We start from the raw sequence: 22,448 nt of genomic DNA on the forward strand, positions 1-22,448 counted from the left end.
AACTCTTGATTTCAGCTCAGGTCATGATCTCATGGTTCATGAGATCAAGCCCCATGTTGGGCTCTGTACTGACAGCATAGAGCCTGCTTGGGATTCTCTCCCTCCCTCCCTCCCTCTGCCCCTTCCCCACTCATACTAAATAAATAAACTTAAAAAAAGAGAAATAGATATTGGAATAGCTTTGGTTGTTCACAAAGCTCAATAGTACAAAGACTTTGGTGCAGTTAAAGAACCATTTCCTACAGTGTTTTTTTTACAGTATTAGGAGAATACTGTCCACAGTAAGGGAAGTGAAGATCCTGAGTGTTGAGTTCAGTTATGGGCTTTCCAAAAGAAAACTACCAGAAGGGAAGAAGGAGAAACAAGAGAAGAAAGTGGCCATGTCATTCTGGAGATTAATAGATTCACGAGGAATCATGGCCACCATCTCCAACTCCCTGAAGGAGAGAGGAGGAGGAAGCAGGCTTTTCTTTCCTGTGTTGCCAGAGAAAGGATTCTAAGATCAGTCAGTGGGCTAGGAGTTAGAGGAAGGCAGGTTTCAGCTCAGACTGAAGGTTTTCTAATTAAAGAAGGTATTCTAATGAAGGTAGGGTTTTCTAATTAAAAAGTTCTGTTACAATGAAATAGGTTACCTGTTCTTCAATAGAAATGTTTAAGCAGAGACTAGGACAACATTTAAAAGTGCTTTACTGGAGCTTACTATTCCTGTGATAACTAGGATGGGGTAGTAACTAGGTAGAACCATCCCACATTGACATTCTCTGTATTTTACTTTAAGGGGGTCATTTTGAGTGGGGTATAGCTCCTCCTTGTAAGTAGGAAGTTGGTGATCTCATCACATATGCTCTAAATGTCTTCCACTGGCAACTGGTTCTCATTTTCTCTCTCCCCAGGTGTCACCACTGTTCTCACCATGACCACCTTGAGTATCAGTGCCAGAAACTCCTTACCTAAAGTGGCATACGCGACGGCCATGGATTGGTTCATAGCCGTCTGTTATGCCTTTGTATTTTCTGCGCTGATTGAATTTGCCACTGTTAACTACTTCACCAAGCGGAGTTGGGCTTGGGAAGGCAAGAAGGTGCCAGAGGCCCTGGAGATGAAGGTGAGATAGAGCAAAGGTGGGGGCTGGGAAGCACTCCCTGAGAGAACTGTATTGGAACCAGGAGTGGGCAGCCTGCAGCCTTTGGGAACTGGCCAAGGCTGTGTGCTATTCACTGGGGTCATCAATCCAATTCTCAACTGGAGTGTTTCTTGGCAATGTGGAGTGTTTGCTGGGGGTAAAAGAGGGTAGGTATCTTGGAGTGTTGACATCTTGTGGTGAGGGACCAATCTTAAGTATGATACTACTAAACTCAAGGGGAACACACTGTATTTATAAAGCCACTCAGAAAAGTGTACAATCTCCAGGGCCAACTCTGCTCCTCACTTTTCAGTATATTCTCATTATAGTCAAACTAAAGTGATCATTACTCCTTCTGTACGTTTGCTTATTTTTTTTTTTTTTTTACATTCTACCTAGAATGTTCTTTTCTTTTTCTCCTGCCTGGGGAAGATCCATTCATTCTTCAAGATCCATATGAAATGCTATTTTCTCTATAGAATCTTTCTAAGAATCACCCAGATAGTTTTAGCTTTTATTGTGGTAGGGGAAGAGTGTTTCTATTATTAAAATCCTGTATTTGTATTAGAGTTGTTTATCTGCCTCCTCACTAGACTGAATATCTTGAGGGCAGGGTCTTATCTGCATCATCTTTCTAACTAGCCAACATTCTTGCACAGTACCTGATTCATAATAAAAGCTGAATAAATGTTAGTTGGATTGGTGGAGAAATGGGAAGGAGGTAAAAAGAAAAAAAAACAATAAACCAACTATAGCTGGTATGAATAAAACATAAATACTGTGAAATCAAGATTATTGTCCTTGGCTGCTTTAAAAGAGTTCAGATCTCTAGATCTAGATGAAGACTATCCAAAGATGCTAAAAAGAACTGGCAGATGTGGTCCCAGAACCATTCCAGTAATATGAAGAATCATGGAGAAGAGAAAAGATAATGAAGATTTTTCAAACTGGAGGAAAAGATATATTTCATAGAATACAGACTGGTGAGTTGGCAAAATTTTAGAATAGATTTTCACTATTTAGATAGAATTCATTAACTCCTTTCTGTAAATTATGAAGAAATAAGCGTATTTCTAGTAACTATATCCACTCTATCATAGGAAATTTTGGCTGGTTTTATTATTATACTTAGTCTAGTTGTTGCCTTTGTATCCTTAAAATATATTTATCCATCTAATAATTGATTTGTCATCTATGAACAGGATCTACTGACCCCTTACACACTTCAAGACATGAGAAAATTAGTATACTTGTTTTACCTCTGACCTTCTCTGTCAGTCCCTGTCATTTCTCAACTATTGTTTGTTATAATGTTATTTCTGCATTGTTAAAGTTTGTAGAATTTACATGCTTTTATGCAGTCATAATTCCTATAGTTTAGTCATAGTTCCACATTTAAATGGTCCACCTTCTCAAAATAGTCCTTTTATCCATTTTTCCATTCATTGCTTAGTTACCTCAAAGCTGTCTCTAGAAGTTTTTTAAGAAGGGCTCATGGGAATCATATTTCCTACTATCTTGCATGTGTAAAATTATCTGTCAATTGTGTTTATACTTGAATTGTAGTTGGGATGTTGTACAATTCATGGGTCACATTCTCTCTCTGATGTCCATATAGACATTGATTGCTATGCTCAATTCTAGCACTGAATGTTGTTAGGAAGAAATTTAAGACAAGACTGAGAATCTCTTATGTAATAGAGGACTTGATTTTATGGCCTAGAAGTCCATACAAATGTACCTTTTATTTAAGAATTCCAATTACTTTGCAAGGATATATCTTGGTGTATCTGTATGATTTTTTTCTTAGGACAGCATGTGTTTTTTTTCAAGTTATTTAAATTCCAGTTAGTTAAATACAGTGTAATATTAGTTTCAGGTGTAGAATTTAGTGACTCATCACTTACACACAAGACCCAGTGCTCATCACAAGTGCCCTCTTTAATATCCATCAACCATTTAACTCACCCCCCTGCCCACTTCTCCAGTAATGATCAGTTTGTTCTCTATGATTAAGAGTCTGTTTCTTGGTTTGCCTCCCTTTCTCCCTACAATATTCATCTGATTTATTTCTTAATTTCCACATGATTGAAATCATATGATATTTGTATTTCTCTGACTTATTTCATGTAGCATAATACTCTCTAGCTCCATCCACGTCATTGCAAATGGCAAGATTTTGTTCTTTTTTATGGCTAATATCCCATAGTGTGTGTGTGTGTGTGTGTGTGTGTGTGTGTGTAATATGCATACACCACACCTTTTTATCCATTTATCAGTTGATGGACATTTAGGTTCTTTCCATAATTTGGCTATTGTTGATAATGCTGCTATAAATAAAAGAATGCATGTATCCCTTAAAATCAGTATTTTTATATCCTTGGCATAAATACCTAGTAGTGCAATTGCTTGATCATAGGGTAGTTTTATTTTTAACTTTTTGAGGAACCATACTGTTTTCTAGAGCAGCTGCACCAGTTTGCATTCCCACAGTGTAAGAGAGCTCCCTTTTCTCCACCACATCCTTGCCAACATCTGTTGTTTCCTGTGATGTTAATTTTAGCCATCTGACTGGCGTGAGGTGATATCTCATTGTAGTTTTGATTAGTATTTTCCTGATGATGAGTGATGTTGAGCATCTTTTCATGTGTCTTGGCCATCTGTCTTCTTTGGAAAAATGTCTATCCATGTCTTCTCTCAATTTTTTTAACTGGATTATTTATTTTTGGGAAGTTGAATTTGATAAGTTCTTTATAGATTTCGTATAATAACCCATTATAAGAAATGTCATTTGAAAATATCTTCTTCCATTCCATAGGTTGCCTTTTAGTTTTGTTGATTATTTCCTTTGATGTGCAGAGCTGTTTATTTTGATGAAGTCTCAATAGTTTATTTTTGCTTTTGTCTCCATTGCCTCAGGAGACGTATTTAGTAAGAAGTCGCTATAGCTGATGTCAAAGAGGTTACTGCCTGTGTTCTTCTCTAGGATTTTGATAGTTTCCTGTCTTACACTTAAGTCTTTCATTCATTTTGAGTTTATTTTTGTGGATGGTATAAGAAAGTGATCCAGGTTTATTTTTCTGCATGTCACTGTCCAGTTTTGCCAACATCATTTGTTCAAGAGACTGTCTTTTTTTTTTTCTATTAGATACTATTTCCTGCTTTGTCAAAGATTAGCTGACCATATAGTTCTGTGTTCATTTCTGGGTTTTATATTCTGTTCCACTGATCTATGTGTCTGTTTTTGTGTCAGTACCATACTCTTTTGATCACTATAGCTTTGTAATATTACTTGAAATCCAGAATTGTGATGCTTCCAGCTTTGCTTTTCTTCTTCAAGATTCTTTGGTTATTCAGGGTCTTTTGTGGTTCCATACATATTTTAGGATTGTTTTTTCTAGCCATGTGAAAAATTGTTGTGGTATTTACACAGGAATGGCACAAAATGTGTAGATTGCTTTGGGTAGTATGGACATTTCAACCGATCCATGAGCATGGAATGTTTTTCCATTTCTTTGTGTCAACTTCAATTTCTTCCATTAGTGTTTTATAGTTCTAAGAATACAGATCTTTTACCTCTTTGGTTAGGTTTCTTCCTAGGTGTCTTATGGTTTTCATGCAATTTTAAATGAGATTGATTCCTCAATTTCTTTTTCTGCTGCTTCATTATTGGTATATGGAAATGCAACAGATTTCTGTATGTTGATTTTGTATCCTATGACTTTACTGAATTGTGTATCAGTTCTAGCAATTTTTGGTGCAGTCCTTTGGATATTCTCTATAGGGTATTATGCTATCTGCAAGTAGTGAAAATTTCACTTCTTCCTTGCTGATTTGTATGCCTTTTATTTTTGTTTTTTGATTGCTAAGGCTAGGAATTCCAGTACTATATTTAATAACCATGGTGAGAGTGGACATCCATATCTTGTTCCTGACAATAGAGGAAAAGCTCTCAGTTTTTCCCCATTGACAATGATATTTGCTGTGGGTTTTTCATATATGTCCTTTATTATGTTCAGGTGTGTTCCCTCTATCCCAACTTTGTTGAGGGTTTTTATCGTGAATTGGTGTTGTACTTTGTCAAATGCTTTTTCTACATGTATTGAAAGGATCATATGGTTCTTATCCTTTCTTTTACTAATGTGGTGATTCACATTGACTGATTTGCAAATATTAAACCACCTTTGCAGGCCAGGAATAAATCCTACTTCATCGTGGTGAATGACTCTTTTAATGTAGTGTTGGAATTGATTTGCTAGTATTTTGTTGAGGATTTTTGTGTCTGTGTTCACCTGGGATATTGGCCTGTAGTTCTCTTTTTTAGTGGTGCCTGGTTTTGGAATCACAGTAATGTTGGCCTCATAGAATGAATTCCTTCCATTTCTGTTTTTTTGAATAGTTTGAGAAGAAGCCTGTAGATTAACAACTATCTTTATGAAAATTTCCTAAAGTTTTCCTAAAACATATCTTTGTTCTGTTCTCTTCCTAGAAGCACAAATTATATATACATATCATAGAGCTCTGTCTTCCTTATTTTTCTCTAAGAACTTTTAACTGATTTTCCACTTCACTACGCTCATTCTTCTCAAGCCTTTCTTCCATGTCTCTGACCATTCAAGGTGTCTATTCACCTTGATTTTGGGGATAGTATTTTTTCCCTTAAATTAATATTATGATCTTTGTTGATTTATTTTTATATGGTTATGTTTGCTTTGTATGTTGTTCCAAAATCCTTTATTGGTCATTTCACCTCCCCCTCTTTTTGTAACATATTTTGTATTAGTACCATATTAGCTAGCTTTCAATTATTACTTGAAGTTGCATTGGGGGAATTCTTTACTAGCCCTGCTGTGTGTGAGAGTATCATTTTGGGAAGGGACTGAGAGAGTGAGTAGGACAGTACTGAGTAGTTGACACTAATTTGAGCATCATCTGTTATATAGGAAAGCCCTCTGTGTATGGTACAGAGGTGTATGTGTGTAATATTCCTTAATTTTTCTACTCTCTACCTCCTCTGCCACTATATGTGGTCAAACAATGTTTCAGGATTTTCTCACTACCAGCCTAAAAATTGATCTTGTTTCCAAATGGGAGTCATTTGTTTCCTCACTCAGGTCATGCCACTCACTTTTTAGGACTCTATTCTTGACCTGAAATCCAGAACAGCAGGCATCTTCAATGTTGTCTTTACCCTGATCCAATTTTTACTGCATTTGAGAGCCCTTACTTTTTTGGATCAGGTTAAAAATGCTTTCACATTTCATCAAAACTGGAGTTTGTGTTTCTGTTTCTCATTTTCCTAATAGTATTTGCTTGGTTCCAGAGAGAGGAAGGAAGAAAAGATGTCCTTACTCTGACATATTAAACTGAAAGCTCCCTAGAATATATTATTAAACATGTTTTAAGAGAAATTAGCACTAATCACTGATATCCAGCCTGAATTCACTAAGAAGAAATTATGCCAAACTAACCTTAAGAAATTTTACAAAAAGTTTACTAGACTGGTAGATCAGGAAATATCACAGACTTTATCAAGACATCTAAATTATTTTTAAATGCCTTCATAAAGAAGAAATAGCAGTTGAAAAAATAGTACAATTAAGCTTATGTCACTGATGGACTACTTGGAGTCAAATAGAATTGACTGATGGATAGATTTCAGCTTGAATGGACGTCCCTGTGATAATCCACAGGGGTTCATCTTTGACCCTTTCCTCTTAAATTTTGTCATTAATGCTTCAAGTTTGTAAGCAAGCATTCATGACTATTGGAGAGTATCTTCTGAGTTATGAATTAAATAGAGTTTCTTGTTTTGCAAGAGAGGGGGGAAGAGAGAAAGAGAGAGCCAGTGAGTGAGGGCAGAGGGACAGAGAATTTTAAGCAGGATATATGCCCAGTGTGGACCCCAACATGGGACTTGATCTCACAACAGTGAGATCATGACCTAGCCAAAATTAAGAGTCTGACACTTAACAGACTATGCCACCCAGGTGCCCTAAAGATAATTTCTGAAGTTTGAGAGAACAGGCTGAAATCAAGAGATAAACATTAGCTGAATCAAACAAATTCTTACACATAGACACACAAAAAACCCATTAGTTCTTAATAAGAAAGCTTAACAATAATTGCACATTATAAATAAGATGATGGGATACAGGGAATAAAATTTAATGTAAGTCTTCTGTGTGGTGTAACTATCAAAAAGCCAAATTTGATTTGAGTCTGAGTTAAGAATTACCCAGAACAAGTAAGATAATAAGCCCTTTTCTTCTATACTGGTTTGGCCATGTTTAAAGTATACTGTTCCAGTTTGGTTCTGTTCCAGTTTGGTTTCTATAATGGAGAAAGGGTACATAGCTCAAGGGGATGATGATTGCTAATTTCAGATATCTGAAAGGCTGTCATGTATGTCTTGTGAAAAAAATGTGGTAGACTTTTTCTTTTAATGGCCAGGAAGAAGTACAGGGTTGTTTTGAAGGCAGAGAGAGAACTAGAATAGATTAGTAAGAGACTGGATGTCAAAAATGATGACCATCACACTCTCCAGTTCCATCCATGTTGCTACAAAAGGCCATATTTCATTTTTTCTCATTGCCACGTAGTATTCCATTGTGTATATAAACCACAATTTCTTTATCCATTCATCAGTTGATGGACATTTAGGCTCTTTCCATAATTTGGCTATTGTTGAGAGTGCCGCTATAAACATTGGGGTACAGGTGCCCCTATGCATCAGTACTCCTGTATCCCTTGGATAAATTCCTAGCAGTGCTATTGCTGGGTCATAGGGTAGGTCTATTTTTAATTTTCTGAGGAACCTCCACACTGCTTTCCAGAGCGGCTGCACCAATTTGCATTCCCACCAACAGTGCAAGAGGGTTCCTGTTTCTCCACATCCTCTCCAGCATCTATAGTCTCCTGATTTCTTCATTTTGGCCACTCTGACTGGCGTGAGGTACCATATGGTTTCACTCTTATGTGGATCCTGAGAAACATAACAGAAACCCATGGGGGAGGGGAAGGAAAAAAAAAAAAAAAAAAAGAGGTTAGAGTGGGAGAGAGCCAAAGCATTAGAGACTGTTAAAAACTGAGAACAAACTGAGGGTTGATGGGGGGGTGGGAGGGAGGGCAGGGTGGGAGGGAGGGCAGGGTGGGTGATGGGTATTGAGGAGGGCACCTTTTGGGATGAGCACTGGGTGTTGTATGGAAACCAATTTGACAGTAAATTTCATATATTAAAAAATAAAATAAAATAAAAAAAAAATGATGACCATTTCTCCAATTCCAAGGAGTGCTGAAAATGAAAAAAAGAACAAAAAGAATCATCTAAAACTCTTCTGCAAATATGGTGATGAAATCTTTCCTTCGTCCCCCTCCATGGTCAATCCATTTAAGTTATCTAAAAGAAAGCAATTATGAGATTTGGGGGGAAAATCCTATGGAACACATCAAAATGAATCTCTAATGTGAGGGTGCTATACTTTGTCTATACTGCTACAATGTGAGGGAACTAACAGTTGGAACCACTGACCCACAGGAAGAATGAAGTGCATTAAAAATAAAAATATTGGAATCTAATTATATCTCAGTTTAGTTTTTTTCCTCCTTTAGAGAGACATATTAAACCTTATTTGCTTCATAAAGCTAGAATGGATTTAAAAACAATATACATGATTTAAAAATTTATTTTTTATTTGTACTATGATTAAGGATAAGATAAAATGGGAGGGGGTAGATTATAAAGGAAATGAAAAGAAGGAATAGGTGGAAACAAAACTTCACTTACAAATGAAGACAAATGACTACCTTATAATTGCATTCTGAAAAATAGATTAACTGGATTTCTAAGGATCAACCACATGTATTTATCACTGCTTCCATTTACAATCCCACTAAAATGAGATTAAATAAATAAAATATGTATAAATAAGCACCAGGAGAACTGGAGAAGGGATTTTAGTCAGACAAGAAATTTTAATATGTTTTTTTAAAAGAATGAATGTGGAAAGAGAGAATAAGAGTTAATCTGTCAAGCTGGAGTAAGATATAACACTTAGAGAAACTCAGTATTTGAGGTGTTTGGTATAGCAGAGAATAAAGAAACTATGGAGATTGGTTATAAGTCTGTGTACAGAGTAGTCAAGACCTTAGAGCCTGCCCAACATGTGAAATGTTTGCAGTCAAATGTATACTTTCCAGAAGAACATCAGAAGTTTCTAAAGAAGTTGAATGTCTCCAGAATAATGACCTTTACATACTGACATTTTGAAGTACTCCATAAAAAATTACCTGCTTTCTACTCATCTCCTTAAGTCATCAACCAGTCAACAAGCTCAGCTCAGATACACTGAGCATACAGGCATCTTTTATGTTGCCAAATAATATTGGCATACTAAGGATTACCAAAGTGACGTCTGCTGGGGCAACAGGGTGGCTCAGTTGGTTAAGTGTCCAACTTTGGCTCAGGTCATAATCTTGCAGTTTGTGAGTTTGAGCCCTCATCAGGCTGTCTGCTGTCAGCACAGAGCCCACTTTGGATCCTCTGTGCCCACCACCCCCGGGCCGCGCCTTCCCTACTCCTACTCTTTATTTCTCTCTCTCTCTCAAAAATAAATAAACATTTAAAATTTTTAAAAAAGGGCATGTGAGTGGGTCAGTTGGTTAAGCGTCCAATTCTAGATTTCGGCTCAGGCCATGATCTCACAATTCGTGAGTTCAGGCCTCGTGTCAGGCTCTGTGCTGACAATGTGGAGCCTGCTTGGGATTCTCTCTCTTCCTCCCTTTCTGCCCCTCTCACTCTTTCTCTCTTCTCTCAAAATAAATAAACTTTAAAAAATAAAAAATAAAAAATAAACCAAAGTGATGTTTGCAATGTGAAAGAGAAGAGCAAAGATTTTTTAAAAAAACTCATCTTGGAAGGAACAGGGATAATTTAGGGAACTAAGAAAATTCTAACTTTTATAGTGGTAATTATATTCATAAAACAATGGGATGCTAATATAAAAGGAAATAGAGAATAAGGAAGAGCTCTTAAAATAAAAAACGAAGTACCAAAATAAAAATTTCAGTAGAGATATGGGAAAATAAACTGAGGAAAATCTCCCTACAAGTAGGGCAAAATGGAAAAAAATATGAGAATGTAAAAGAAAGGTAAGAGACTTAAGAATGTATCTAAGAAGTCCATCCAACTCAGAAGCTGCTGTGTGAGTGAACAGAAAAAAGGGAATAAAGGAAATTAACAAAGAACTAATACATTTTTACAAATGGAAATACATAAGTCTCCAGATTAAAAGTAACTTCATAGGCCCACATAGAGACACATCATAATGAAATTTCAGACAACCAGAGATAAAGTGATAGTCTAAAATGTTTCTAGATCATAGGGTAGGTCTATTTTTAATTTTTTGAGAAACCTCCACACTGTTTTCCAGAGTGGCTGCACCAGTTTGCATTCCCACCAACAGTGCAAGAGGGTTCCTGTTTCTCCACATCCTCGCCAGCATCTATAGTTTCCTGTTTTGTTCATTTTAGCCACTCTGACTGGTGTGAGGTGATATCTGAGTGTGGTTTTGATTTGTATTTCCCTGATGAGGAGCGATGTTGAGCATCTTTTCATGTGCCTGCTGGCCATCCAGATGTCTTCTTTAGAGAAGTGTCTATTCATGTTTTCTGCCCATTTCTTCACTGGATTATTTGTTTTTTGGGTGTGGAGTTTGGTGAGCTCTTTATAGAGTTTGGATACTAGCCCTTTGTCCGACATGTCATTTGCAAATATCTTTTCCCATTCCGTTGGTTGCCTTTTAGTTTTGTTGATTGTTTCCTTTGCTGTGCAGAAGCTTTTTATTTTGATGAGGTCCCAATAGTTCATTTTTGCTTTTAATTCCCTTGCCTTTGGGGATGTGTCAAGTAAGAAATTGCTACGGCTGAGGTCAGAGAGGTTTTTCCCTGCTTTCTCTTCTGGGGTTTTGATGGTTTCCTGTCTCACATTCAGGTCCTTTATCCATTTTGAGTTTATTTTTGTGAATGGTGTAAGAAAGTGGTCTAGTTTCATCCTTCTGCATGTTGCTGTCCAGTTCTCCCAGCACCATTTGTTAAAGACACTGTCTTTTTTCCATTGGATATTCTTTCCTGCTTTGTCAAAGATTAGTTGGCCATACATTTGTGGGTCTAGTTCTGGGGTTGCTATTCTATTCCATTGGTCTATGTGTCTGTTTTGGTGCCAATACCATGCTGTCTTGATGATTAAAGCTTTGTAGTAGAGGCTAAAGCCTGGGATTGTGATGCCTCCTACTTTGGTCTTCTTCAAAATTACTTTGGATATTTGGGGCCTTTTGTGGTTCCATACAAATTTTAGGATTGCTTGTTATAGCATGGGGAGGGGAAGGAAAAAATGGTTAGAGAGGGAGGGAGCCAAAACATAAGAGACTCCTAAAAACTGAGAACAAACTGAGGGTTTATGGGGGGTGGGAGGGAGGGGTGTGTGGGTGATGGGTATTGAGGAGGGCACCTGTTGGGATGAGCACTGGGTGTTGTATGGAAACCAATTTGACAATAAATCTCATATTAAAAATAAATAAATAAAATGATTCTAGAATGTTTTTTGCAAAGAAATTGTTAACAGAATGGCATTAGAATTCTCAAGTATACTGTATGGTGGAAGACAGCAGAGTAGTAAATCTCATAAATATGAGGGACAAATGACTTTCAACCTAGAATCCTATGCCTAGCCAAAGTATCAATTAAATGGAAAGGTACAGTAGTATTTTCAGACTTCTAAGATCTCAGAAATGTCACTTCCCATACACTCCACCTTAGGAAGACATAGGAGGATATGTTTTATTAAAACAAAAGAGGGGTGCCTGGTTGGCCCAGTTAGTTAAGTGTCCCACTCTTGATTTTGGCTCAGGTCATGACTTCACAGTTGTGAGATTGAGCCCTGCATTGTGCTCCATGCTGGGCATGGAGCCTGCTTGAGATTCTTCCTTTCTCTCTCACCCCACCCTCTCCCTCTGCCCCTCCCCGACTCTTGCATTTTCTCTCTCTCTCTCTCTCTCTGTCTGTCTCTCTCTCTCGCCAAAACCAAAACAAAGCAAAACAAAATAGAACAGTAAAACATAAAAGAGAAGGACACTGAATCCAGACAAGAGAGTATCCAACATAGGAGATAAGTGAACAGAAGTCCTAAAATGAAAGCTATGATGCAGCAAGAAGCAAACCTGGAGAGGGATTAGTCCAGTTTGGGCAGGATGCTAGATGTATTTATATAGTAATTTGTAATGATGTTACCACTGGTTATTAATTGAACTAAAATATTGTTATATTTGTATTGGAGGATGGAGGAAGTGTTGCATGAATGAATTAAATTTCTATCATGAAAAGATTGGCTATGTATGAAACTAATAGCAGCATAAGCATATTATTTAGAAATTTAGAAATATCAGTTAAGAGAATTAAAAATAATTAAGACTTGCTTTAGGTAAGGGTTTTTGGTTTTCATTATTAGCCTTTAAGTTCTTTTTTTTTTTTAAATAAAAAACTATGTACATTACTTCCATTAAACTCTTGAAAATTAAAAATAAAAGCAAATAAAATTAAGAAATAAGCCTCTACATTTAAAAAGATTATTATTCTTAGAACTGCTTTTAAAATATTCATAAATTCTTACCTAAGTTTTGAAAATACAGTAATTCTTATCCTGTTTTTATTTTCAAGTAAGGATATTTGAATGCTCTAGAATAATATTTCACATTAGAAAAAATACTCAACTTCATATCTTGGAAAAGTTTAGTTTTTTATTATTATTGCCTTAAAAATTTTTGTAATGTTTTATTTTTTTTATAGTTTTGACTAAGACACCAGAATACTTTTTTGAGAAAAAGATTTTTTTAACAAAGCAGAATATAGGAGCTAAATATCTCTGTAAAAAATCTACCTAGATTCATATTTTACATTACATAAAAACTTTAATTTTTTTATTTAATTTTATTTTTTTTTAATTTACATCCAAATTAGCATATAGTGCAACAATGATTTCAGGAATAGATTCCTTAATGTCCCTTACCCATTTATCCCATCCCCTCCCACAACTCCTCCAGTAACCCTCTGTTCTTCATATTTAAGGGTCTCTTATGTTTTGTCCCCCTCCATGTTTTTATATTATTTTTGCTTCCCCTCCCTTATGTTCATCTGTTTTGTCTCTTGAAGTCCTCATATGAGTGAAGTCATGATATTTGTCTTTCTCTGGCTAATTTTACTTAGCATGCATGTTGTTGCACATGACAATATTTAATTATCATGGGTGAGTAATGTTCCATTGAATATGTATGCCATTTTTTCTTTATCCATCTTGATGGACACTTAGGCTACTTCCATATCTTAGATATTGTAAATAATGCTGTAATAAACATAGGGGTCTATGTATCCCTTCAAATTAGTGTTTTCATTGATTTTAGGTAAATACCCAGTAGTGGGATTACTGGATCATATGGTATTTGTAATCTTTTGAGCCACCTCCATACTGTTTTCCATAGTTTTGCATCCATTTACATTCCTACCAACACTGTATCCAGCTTCCCTTTTCTCCACATTCTCACCAACATTTTACTTTTTTGTCTTTTTGATAATAGCCAATCTGAGCAATGTAAGGTGATCTCTCATTGTAATTTTGATTTTCATTTCCCTGATGATTACTGTTGAGCATCTTTTCATATGTCTATTGACCATCTGTATGTTTTCAAGTCCTCTGCCAATTTTTAATTAGGTTGGTTTTTATATTAAGTTGTATAACTTTTTTATATATTTTGGATATTAACTCCTTAGTGGATGTATGATTTGCAAATATCTTCTCCCATTTAATATGTAGTCTTTTCATTTTGTTGATGGTCTCCTTTGCTGTGCAGAAGCTTTTTAGTTGGATGTAATTTCATTTGTTCATTTTAGTTTTTGTTGCCCTTTACTGAGGAGATTTGTCCAAAGAATCATTGCTAAGCCTGATGACAAATAGCTTACTGCCTATGTTTTCTTCTAGAAGTTTTATGTTTTCAGGTCTTCCACTCAGTTCTTTAATGCATTTTGAGTTTATTTTTGTATATTGTATGAGATAGTGATCCAGTTTGGTTTTTTGCAGGTAGCAGTCCAGTTTTCCAATCACCATTTATTGAAGAGACTGCCTTTCCCCCAGTGTATATTCTTACCTCCTTTGGTCATAGATTGACTATATATTCATAGGTCTATTTCTGAACCCCCTATTCTATTCTATTAAAATATGTGTCTATTTTCATGCCAGTACCATGCCATTTTTATTACTATAGCTTTGTAGTATAGTTTGAAATCGGGGAGCATGATACCTCCAGCTTTGTTCCACCTTCTCAACATTGCTTAACTATTCAGGGTATTTTGGTGGTTCCATACAAATTTTATAATGTTTTGTTCTGTGAAAATGCCATTGTGATTTTGATGGGGATTTCACTGAATCTGTAGATTGTTTTTGGGTAATATGGACATTTTAAAAATGTTAATTCTCCCAATCCATGAGCACACTATATTTTTCCATTTGTTTGTGTTGTCTTCAATTTCTTTAATCAATGTCATAAACCTCCCTTGCTTGGTTAAATTTACTCCTAGGTATTTTATTGTTTTTATGCAACTGTGAATGAAATTGTTTTCTTAATTTCTCTGTTAGTTCATTATTACTGTATAGAAATGCAACTGATTTCCATATGTTAATTTTGTATCCTGCAACTTTACTAAATTTATTAGTTCTATTAGTTTTTTTAGTGGAGTCTTTATGGTTTTCTATATACAGAATTGTATCTGCAAATTATGACAGTTTTATTTCTTTTCTAAGTGGTATGCATTTTATTTCTTTTATGTTCTGGCTAGGACCTGTAATACTATGTTGAATAAAAATTATGAGAGTGGACATCCTTTTCTTCTTCATGATCTTAGAGAAAAAGCTTTCAGGTTTTTACCTTTGAGTATGTTAGCTGTGGGCTTGTCATATATAGTCTTTATTATGTTGAGGAACACTTCTATACTCACTTTGCTGAGTTTTTATCATAAATGGATGTTGAATGTTGTCAAATGCTTTCCTTTGTTTTGTTATTGTGGTGTATCATGTTCACTGATTTGTGGACCTACTTGATCATGGTATATAAACCTTTTATTTAACATATTGTTGAATTTGGTTTGCTAATATTTTGTTGAGGATTTTGGCATGTATCTTCATCAGGGATCTTGGGCTGTAATGTGTGTGTGTGTGTGTGTGTGTGTGTGGTGTCTTTATCTGGTTGTGGTAGCAGGGTAATTCTGGCCTCATAAAATGAGTTTATAAATGTTCCCTCTTCAATTTTTTTAAAATAATTTGAGAAGGATAGGTCCTAACTCTTCTTTAAATGTTTGGTAGAATTCACTCATGAAGCCATCTGGTCTTGGACTTTTCTTGTCACTTTTCTGATTTGTCTTTGAATCCCTTATAGTATATATGCTATTACTTTGCCCCACTTATGGAAAGTAGGGTTCAGGAAATTTGGATATATGTTAGGGGGTGGATACAGAGGCATTGGACTATATCTGTATATACTCTGAGGTCCTGGCTGGGTATCAAGTACATTCAGCGCTCCAACCCTATAGTTGGCACTTCTCAAAACCCACATGAGGTGGCTTTCTAAAAGAAAAGGTATTCTGGGAGTAATACTGCTTGGGGGAATTTGGAGGAATCAATTTCAGTTTGGTGGTATGGGAATTACTCCCAGCTAAACTATAGAGATATGTTCTCTGTATAGGAGAGGTCAAGACTAAGGAGGTACAAACTGGAAGTCACATTGAGAATCTTCAATGGGATGGGAGTGCCGGAAGATGGCGGCGTAGGAGGACGCTGGGCTCACAGCGCGTCCTGCCGATCACTTAGATTCCACCTACACCTGCCTAAAGAACCCAGAAAACCGCCAGAGGATTAGCAGAAGGGAGTCTCCTGAGTCAAGCGCAGACTAGAGGCCCACGGAAGAGGGTAGGAAGGGCGGTGAGGCGGTGCGCGCTCCACGGACTGGCGGGAGGGAGCCGGGGCGGAGGGGCGGCTCGCCGGCCAAGCGGAGCCCCCGAGTCTGGCTGGCAAAAGCGGAGGGGCCGGACAGACTGTTTTCCGACAGCAAGCGCGACTTAGCGTCTGGGAGGTCATAAGTTAACAGCTCTGCTCGGAAAGCGGGAAGGCTGGAGGACAAAGGGAGGGAGAGCTGCTGAGCCCCCGGACAGCAGAGCTCAGCTTGGCGGGGAACAAAGGCGCCAGCGCCATCTCCCCCGCCCATCCCCCAGCCAAAATCCCAAAGGGAACCAGTTCCTGCCAGGGAACTTGCTCGCTCCACGCAAACACCCAACTCTGTGCTTCTGCGGAGCCAAACCTCCGGCAGCGGATCTGACTCCCTCCCGCTGCCACAGGGCTCCTCCTGAAGTGGATCACCTAAGGAGAAGCGAGCTAAGCCTGCCCCTCCACCCCCCGTGCACCTTGCCTACCCACCCCAGCTAATACGCCAGATCCCCAGCAACACAAGCCTGGCAGTGTGCAAGTAGCCCAGACGGGACACGCCACCCCACAGTGAATCCTGCCCCTAGGAGAGGGGAAGAGAAGGCACACACCAGTCTGACTGTGGCCCCAGCAGTGGGCTGGGGGCAGACATCGGGTCGGACTGCGGCCCCGCCCACTAACTCCAGTTATACACCACAGCACAGGGGAAGTGCACTGCAGGTCCTCACCACGCCAGGGACTCTCCAAAATGACCAAACGGAAGAATTCCCCTCAGAAGAATCTCCAGGAAATAACAACAGCTAATGAACTGATCAAAAAGGATTTAAATAATATAACAGAAAGTGAATTTAGAATAATAGTCATAAAATTAATCGCTGGGCTTGAAAACAGTATACAGGACAGCAGAGAATCTCTTGCCACAAAGATCGAGGGACTAAGGAACAGTCACGAGGAGTTGAAAAACGCTTTAAACGAATTGCAAAACAAAATGGAATCCACGATGGCTCGGCTTGAAGAGGCAGAGGAGAGAATAGGTGAACTAGAAGATAAAGTTATGGAGAAAGAGGAAGCTGAAAGAAAGAGGGATAAAAAAATCCAGGAGTATGAGGGGAAAATTAGAGAACTAAGTGATACACTAAAAAAAAATAATATACGCATAATTGGTATCCCAGAGGAGGAAGAGAGAGGGAAGGGTGCTGAAGGGGTACTTGAACAAATTATAGCTGAGAACTTCCCTGAACTGGGGAAGGAAAAAGGCATTGAAATCCAAGAGGCACAGAGAACTCCCTTCAGACGTAACTTGAATCGATCTTCTGCACGACATACCATAGTGAAACTGGCAAAATACAAGGATAAAGAGAAAATTCTGAAAGCAGCAAGGGATAAACGTGCCCTCACATATAAAGGGAGACCTATAAGACTCGTGACTGATCTCTCCTTTGAAACTTGGCAGGCCAGAAAGGCTTGGCACGATATCTACAGTGTGCTAAACAGAAAAAATATGCAGCCGAGAATCCTTTATCCAGCAAGTCTGTCATTTAGAATAGAAGGAGAGATAAAGGTCTTCCCAAACAAACAAAAACTGAAGGAATTTGTCACCACGACACCAGCCCTACAAGAGATCCTAAGGGGGATCCTGTGAGACAAAGTACCAGAGACATCACTACAAGCATAAAACATACAGACATCACAATGACTCTAAACCCGTATCTTTCTATAATAACACTGAATGTAAATGGATTAAATGCGCCAACCAAAAGACATAGGGTATCAGAATGGATAAAAAAACAAGACCCATCTATTTGCTGTCTACAAGAGACTCATTTTAGATCTGAGGACACCTGTAGATTGAGAGTGAGGGGATGGAGAACTATTTATCATGCTACTGGAAGCCAAAAGAAAGCTGGAGTAGCCATACTTATATCAGACAAACTAGACTTTAAATTAAAGGCTGTAACAAGAGATGAAGAAGGGCATTATATAATAATCACAGGGTCTATCCACCAGGAAGAGCTAACTATTATAAATGTCTATGCGCCAAATACCCGAGCCCCCAGATATATAAAACAATTACTCATAAACATAAGCAACCTCATTGATAAGAATGTGGTCATTGCAGGGGACTTTAACACCCCACTTACAGAAATGGATAGATCATCTAGACACACAGTCAATAAAGAAACAAGGGCCCTGAATGATACATTGGATCAGATGGACTTGACAGATATATTTAGAACTCTGCATCCCAAAGCAACATAATATACTTTCTTCTCGAGTGCACATGGAACATTCTCCAAGATAGATCATATACTGGGTCACAAAACAGCCCTTCATAAGTTTACAAGAATTGAAATTATACCATGCATACTTTCAGACCACAATGCTATGAAGCTTGAAATCAACCACAGGAAAAAGTCTGGAAAACCTCCAAAAGCATGGAGGTTAAAGAACACCCTACTAACGAATGAGTGGGTCAACCAGGCAATTAGAGAAGAAATTAAAACATATATGGAAACAAACGAAAATGAAAATACAACAATCCAAACGCTCTGGGATGCAGCGAAGGCAGTCCTGAGAGGAAAATACATTGCAATCCAGGCCTATCTCAAGAAACAAGAAAAATCCCAAATACAAAATCTAACAGCACACCTAAAGGAAATAGAAGCAGAACAGCAAAGGCAGCCTAAACCCAGCAGAAGAAGAGAAATAATAAAGATCAGAGCAGAAATAAACAATATAGAATCTAAAAAAACTGTAGAGCAGATCAACGAAACCAAGAGTTGGTTTTTTGAAAAAATAAACAAAATTGACAAACCTCTAGCCAGGCTTCTCAAAAAGAAAAGGGAGATGACCCAAATAGATAAAATCATGAATGAAAATGGAATGATTACAACCAATCCCTCAGAGATACAAACAATTATCAGGGAATACTATGAAAAATTATATGCCAGCAAATTGGACAACCTGGAAGAAATGGACAAATTTCTAAACACCCACACTCTTCCAAAACTCAATCAGGAGGAAATAGAAAGCTTGAACAGACCCATAACCAGCGAAGAAATTGAATCGGTTATCAAAAATCTCCCAACAAATAAGAGTCCAGGACCAGATGGCTTCCCAGGGGAGTTCTACCAGACGTTTAAAGCAGAGATAATACCTATCCTTCTCAAGCTATTCCAAGAAATAGAAAGGGAAGGAAAACTTCCAGACTCATTCTATGAAGCCAGTATTACTTTGATTCCTAAACCAGACAGAGACCCAGTAAAAAAAGAGAACTACAGGCCAATATCCCTGATGAATATGGATGCAAAAATTCTTAATAAGATACTAGCAAATCGAATTCAACAGCATATAAAAAGAATTATTCACCATGATCAAGTGGGATTCATTCCTGGGATGCAGGGCTGGTTCAATATTCGCAAATCGATCAACGTGATACATCACATTAACAAAAAAAAAGAGAAGAACCATATGATCCTGTCAATCGATGCAGAAAAGGCCTTTGACAAAATCCAGCACCCTTTCTTAATAAAAACCCTTGAGAAAGTCGGGATAGAAGGAACATACTTAAAGATCATAAAGGCCATTTATGAAAAGCCCACAGCTAACATCATCCTCAACGGGGAAAAACTGAGAGCTTTTTCCCTGAGATCAGGAACACGACAGGGATGCCCACTGTCACCGCTGCTGTTTAATATAGTGCTGGAAGTTCTAGCATCAGCAATCAGACAACAAAAGGAAATCAAAGGCATCAAAATTGGCAAAGATGAAGTCAAGCTTTCGCTTTTTGCAGATGACATGATATTATACATGGAAAATCCGATAGACTCCACCAAAAGTCTGCTAGAACTGATACATGAATTCAGCAAAGTTGCAGGATACAAAATCAACGTGCAGAAATCAGTTGCATTCTTATACACTAACAATGAAGCAACAGAAAGACAAATGAAGAAACTGATCCCATTCACAATTGCACCAAGAAGCATAAAATACCTAGGAATAAATCTAACCAAAGATGTAAAAGATCTGTATGCTGAAAACTATAGAAAGCTTATGCAGGTAATTGAAGAAGATATAAAGAAATGGAAAGACATTCCCTGCTCATGGATTGGAAGAATAAATATTGTCAAAATGTCAATACTACCCAAAGCTATCTACACATTCAATGCAATCCCTATCAAAATTGCACCAGCATTCTTCTCGAAACTAGAACAAGCAATCCTAAAATTCATATGGAACCACAAAAGGCCCCGAATAGCCAAAGTAATTTTGAAGAAGAAGACCAAAGCAGGAGGCATCACAATCCCAGACTTTAGCCTCTACTACAAAGCTGTCATCATCAAGACAGCATGGTATTGGCATAAAAACAGACACATAGACCAATGGAATAGAATAGAAACCCCAGAACTAGACCCACAAACGTATGGCCAACTCATCTTTGACAAAGCAGGAAAGAACATCCAATGGAAAAAAGACAGTCTCTTTAACAAATGGTGCTGGGAGAACTGGACAGCAACGTGCAGAAGGTTGAAACTAGACCACTTTCTCACACCATTCACAAAAATAAACTCAAAATGGATAAAGGACCTGAATGTGAGACAGGAAACCATCAAAACCTTAGAGGAGAAAGCAGGAAAAGACCTCTCTGACCTCAGCCGTAGCAATCTCTTACTCGGCACATCCCCAAAGGCAAGGGAATTAAAAGCAAAAGTGAATTACTGGGACCTTATGAAGATAAAAAGCTTCTGCACAGCAAAGGAAACAACCAACAAAACTAAAAGGCAACCAACGGAATGGGAAAAGATATTTGCAAATGACACATCGGACAAAGGGCTAGTATCCAAAATCTATAAAGAGCTCATCAAACTCCACACCCGAAAAACAAATAACCCAGTGAAGAAATGGGCAGAAAACATGAATAGACACTTCTCTAAAGAAGACATCCGGATGGCCAACAGGCACATGAAAAGATGTTCAACGTCGCTCCTTATCAGGGAAATACAAATCAAAACCACACTCAGATACCACCTCACGCCAGTCAGAGTGGCCAAAATGAAGAAATCAGGAGACTATAGATGCTGGAGAGGATGTGGAGAAACAGGAACCCTCTTGCACTGTTGGTGGGAATGCAAATTGGTGCAGCCGCTCTGGAAAGCAGTGTGGAGGTTCCTCAGAAAATTAAAAATAGACCTACCCTATGACCCAGCAATAGCACTGCTAGGAATTTATCCAAGGGATACAGGAGTACTGATGCATAGGGGCACCTGTACCCCAATGTTTATAGCGGCACTCTCAACAATAGCCAAATTATGGAAAGAGCCTAAATGTCCATCAACTGATGAATGGATAAAGAAATTGTGGTTTATATACACAATGGAATACTACGTGGCAATGAGAAAAAATGAAATATGGCCTTTTGTAGCAACATGGATGGAACTGGAGAGTGTGATGCTAAGTGAAATAAGCCATACAGAGAAAGACAGATACCATATGGTTTCACTCTTATGTGGATCCTGAGAAACATAACAGAAACCCATGGGGGAGGGGAAGGAAAAGAAAAAAAAAAAAAAAAAAAGAGGTTAGAGTGGGAGAGAGCCAAAGCATAGGAGACTGTTAAAAACTGAGAACAAACTGAGGGTTGATGGGGGGTGGGAGGGAGGGCAGGGTGGGAGGGAGGGCAGGGTGGGTGATGGGTATTGAGGAGGGCACCTTTTGGGATGAGCACTGTGTGTTGTATGGAAACCAATTTGACAGTAAATTTCATATATTAAAAAATAAAAAAATAAAAAAAAAATAATTGAAAAAAAAAAAAAAAAAAAAACAAGGAAAGGAGTGGCAGAGGGACTGAGGGAGGCAGGAAGGGGAAAGAGCTTAAGAAAACTCTACGAGCTTAATTGAAAACAAAACCATTCAGGCAACAATACTTATTTTTAGACTTTATTCTTTCCACCTGTATCACCTATCCTTTCCAAATTCCTTGAACAACAGCCACAATAAGAAAAGTTATAATTTAAAAAAAAAAAAAAAAAAAGAGAATCTTCAATGGGAGGGGGTCATCTTTTTATTCAGTAAGCATCTATCACATGCCTAAACCAGGCACTGGGCTAGGAAGGAATAAAATCACAACTTGGTCAAAATTAAGTCAGTCTAGTTTGTATCTATCAAATCAAAAACTAGATACAGAAATGGAAAAATATTAACCATTAATCTCTGTCTCCTGCTTCTGTCTCCTTGACACTACAACTTTTGCTTTGATTTCCTTCTTTGACAATTTAGGTAAAAATTAGAATGGCTGATTAAAATGTA

At 37.7% G+C, this 22,448-nt stretch overlaps 1 protein-coding gene across 1 annotated transcript in view; it reads left to right on the forward strand.

Moving 5' to 3' along the window:
* Positions 1-22,448, forward strand: part of GABRA3 (gamma-aminobutyric acid type A receptor subunit alpha3) — a 335,334-nt gene that overhangs the window by 309,206 nt on the left and 3,680 nt on the right. The window contains exon 9 of the mRNA XM_081793915.1: positions 894-1,105. Coding sequence (XP_081650041.1) covers positions 894-1,105 — 212 coding nt within the window. The remainder of the gene's footprint in view (positions 1-893; positions 1,106-22,448) is intronic.

The sequence above is a fragment of the Panthera onca genome, chromosome X, assembly GCF_046562875.1.
Source record: "Panthera onca isolate mPanOnc1 chromosome X, mPanOnc1 haplotype 2, whole genome shotgun sequence".
NCBI lineage: Eukaryota > Metazoa > Chordata > Mammalia > Carnivora > Felidae > Panthera > Panthera onca.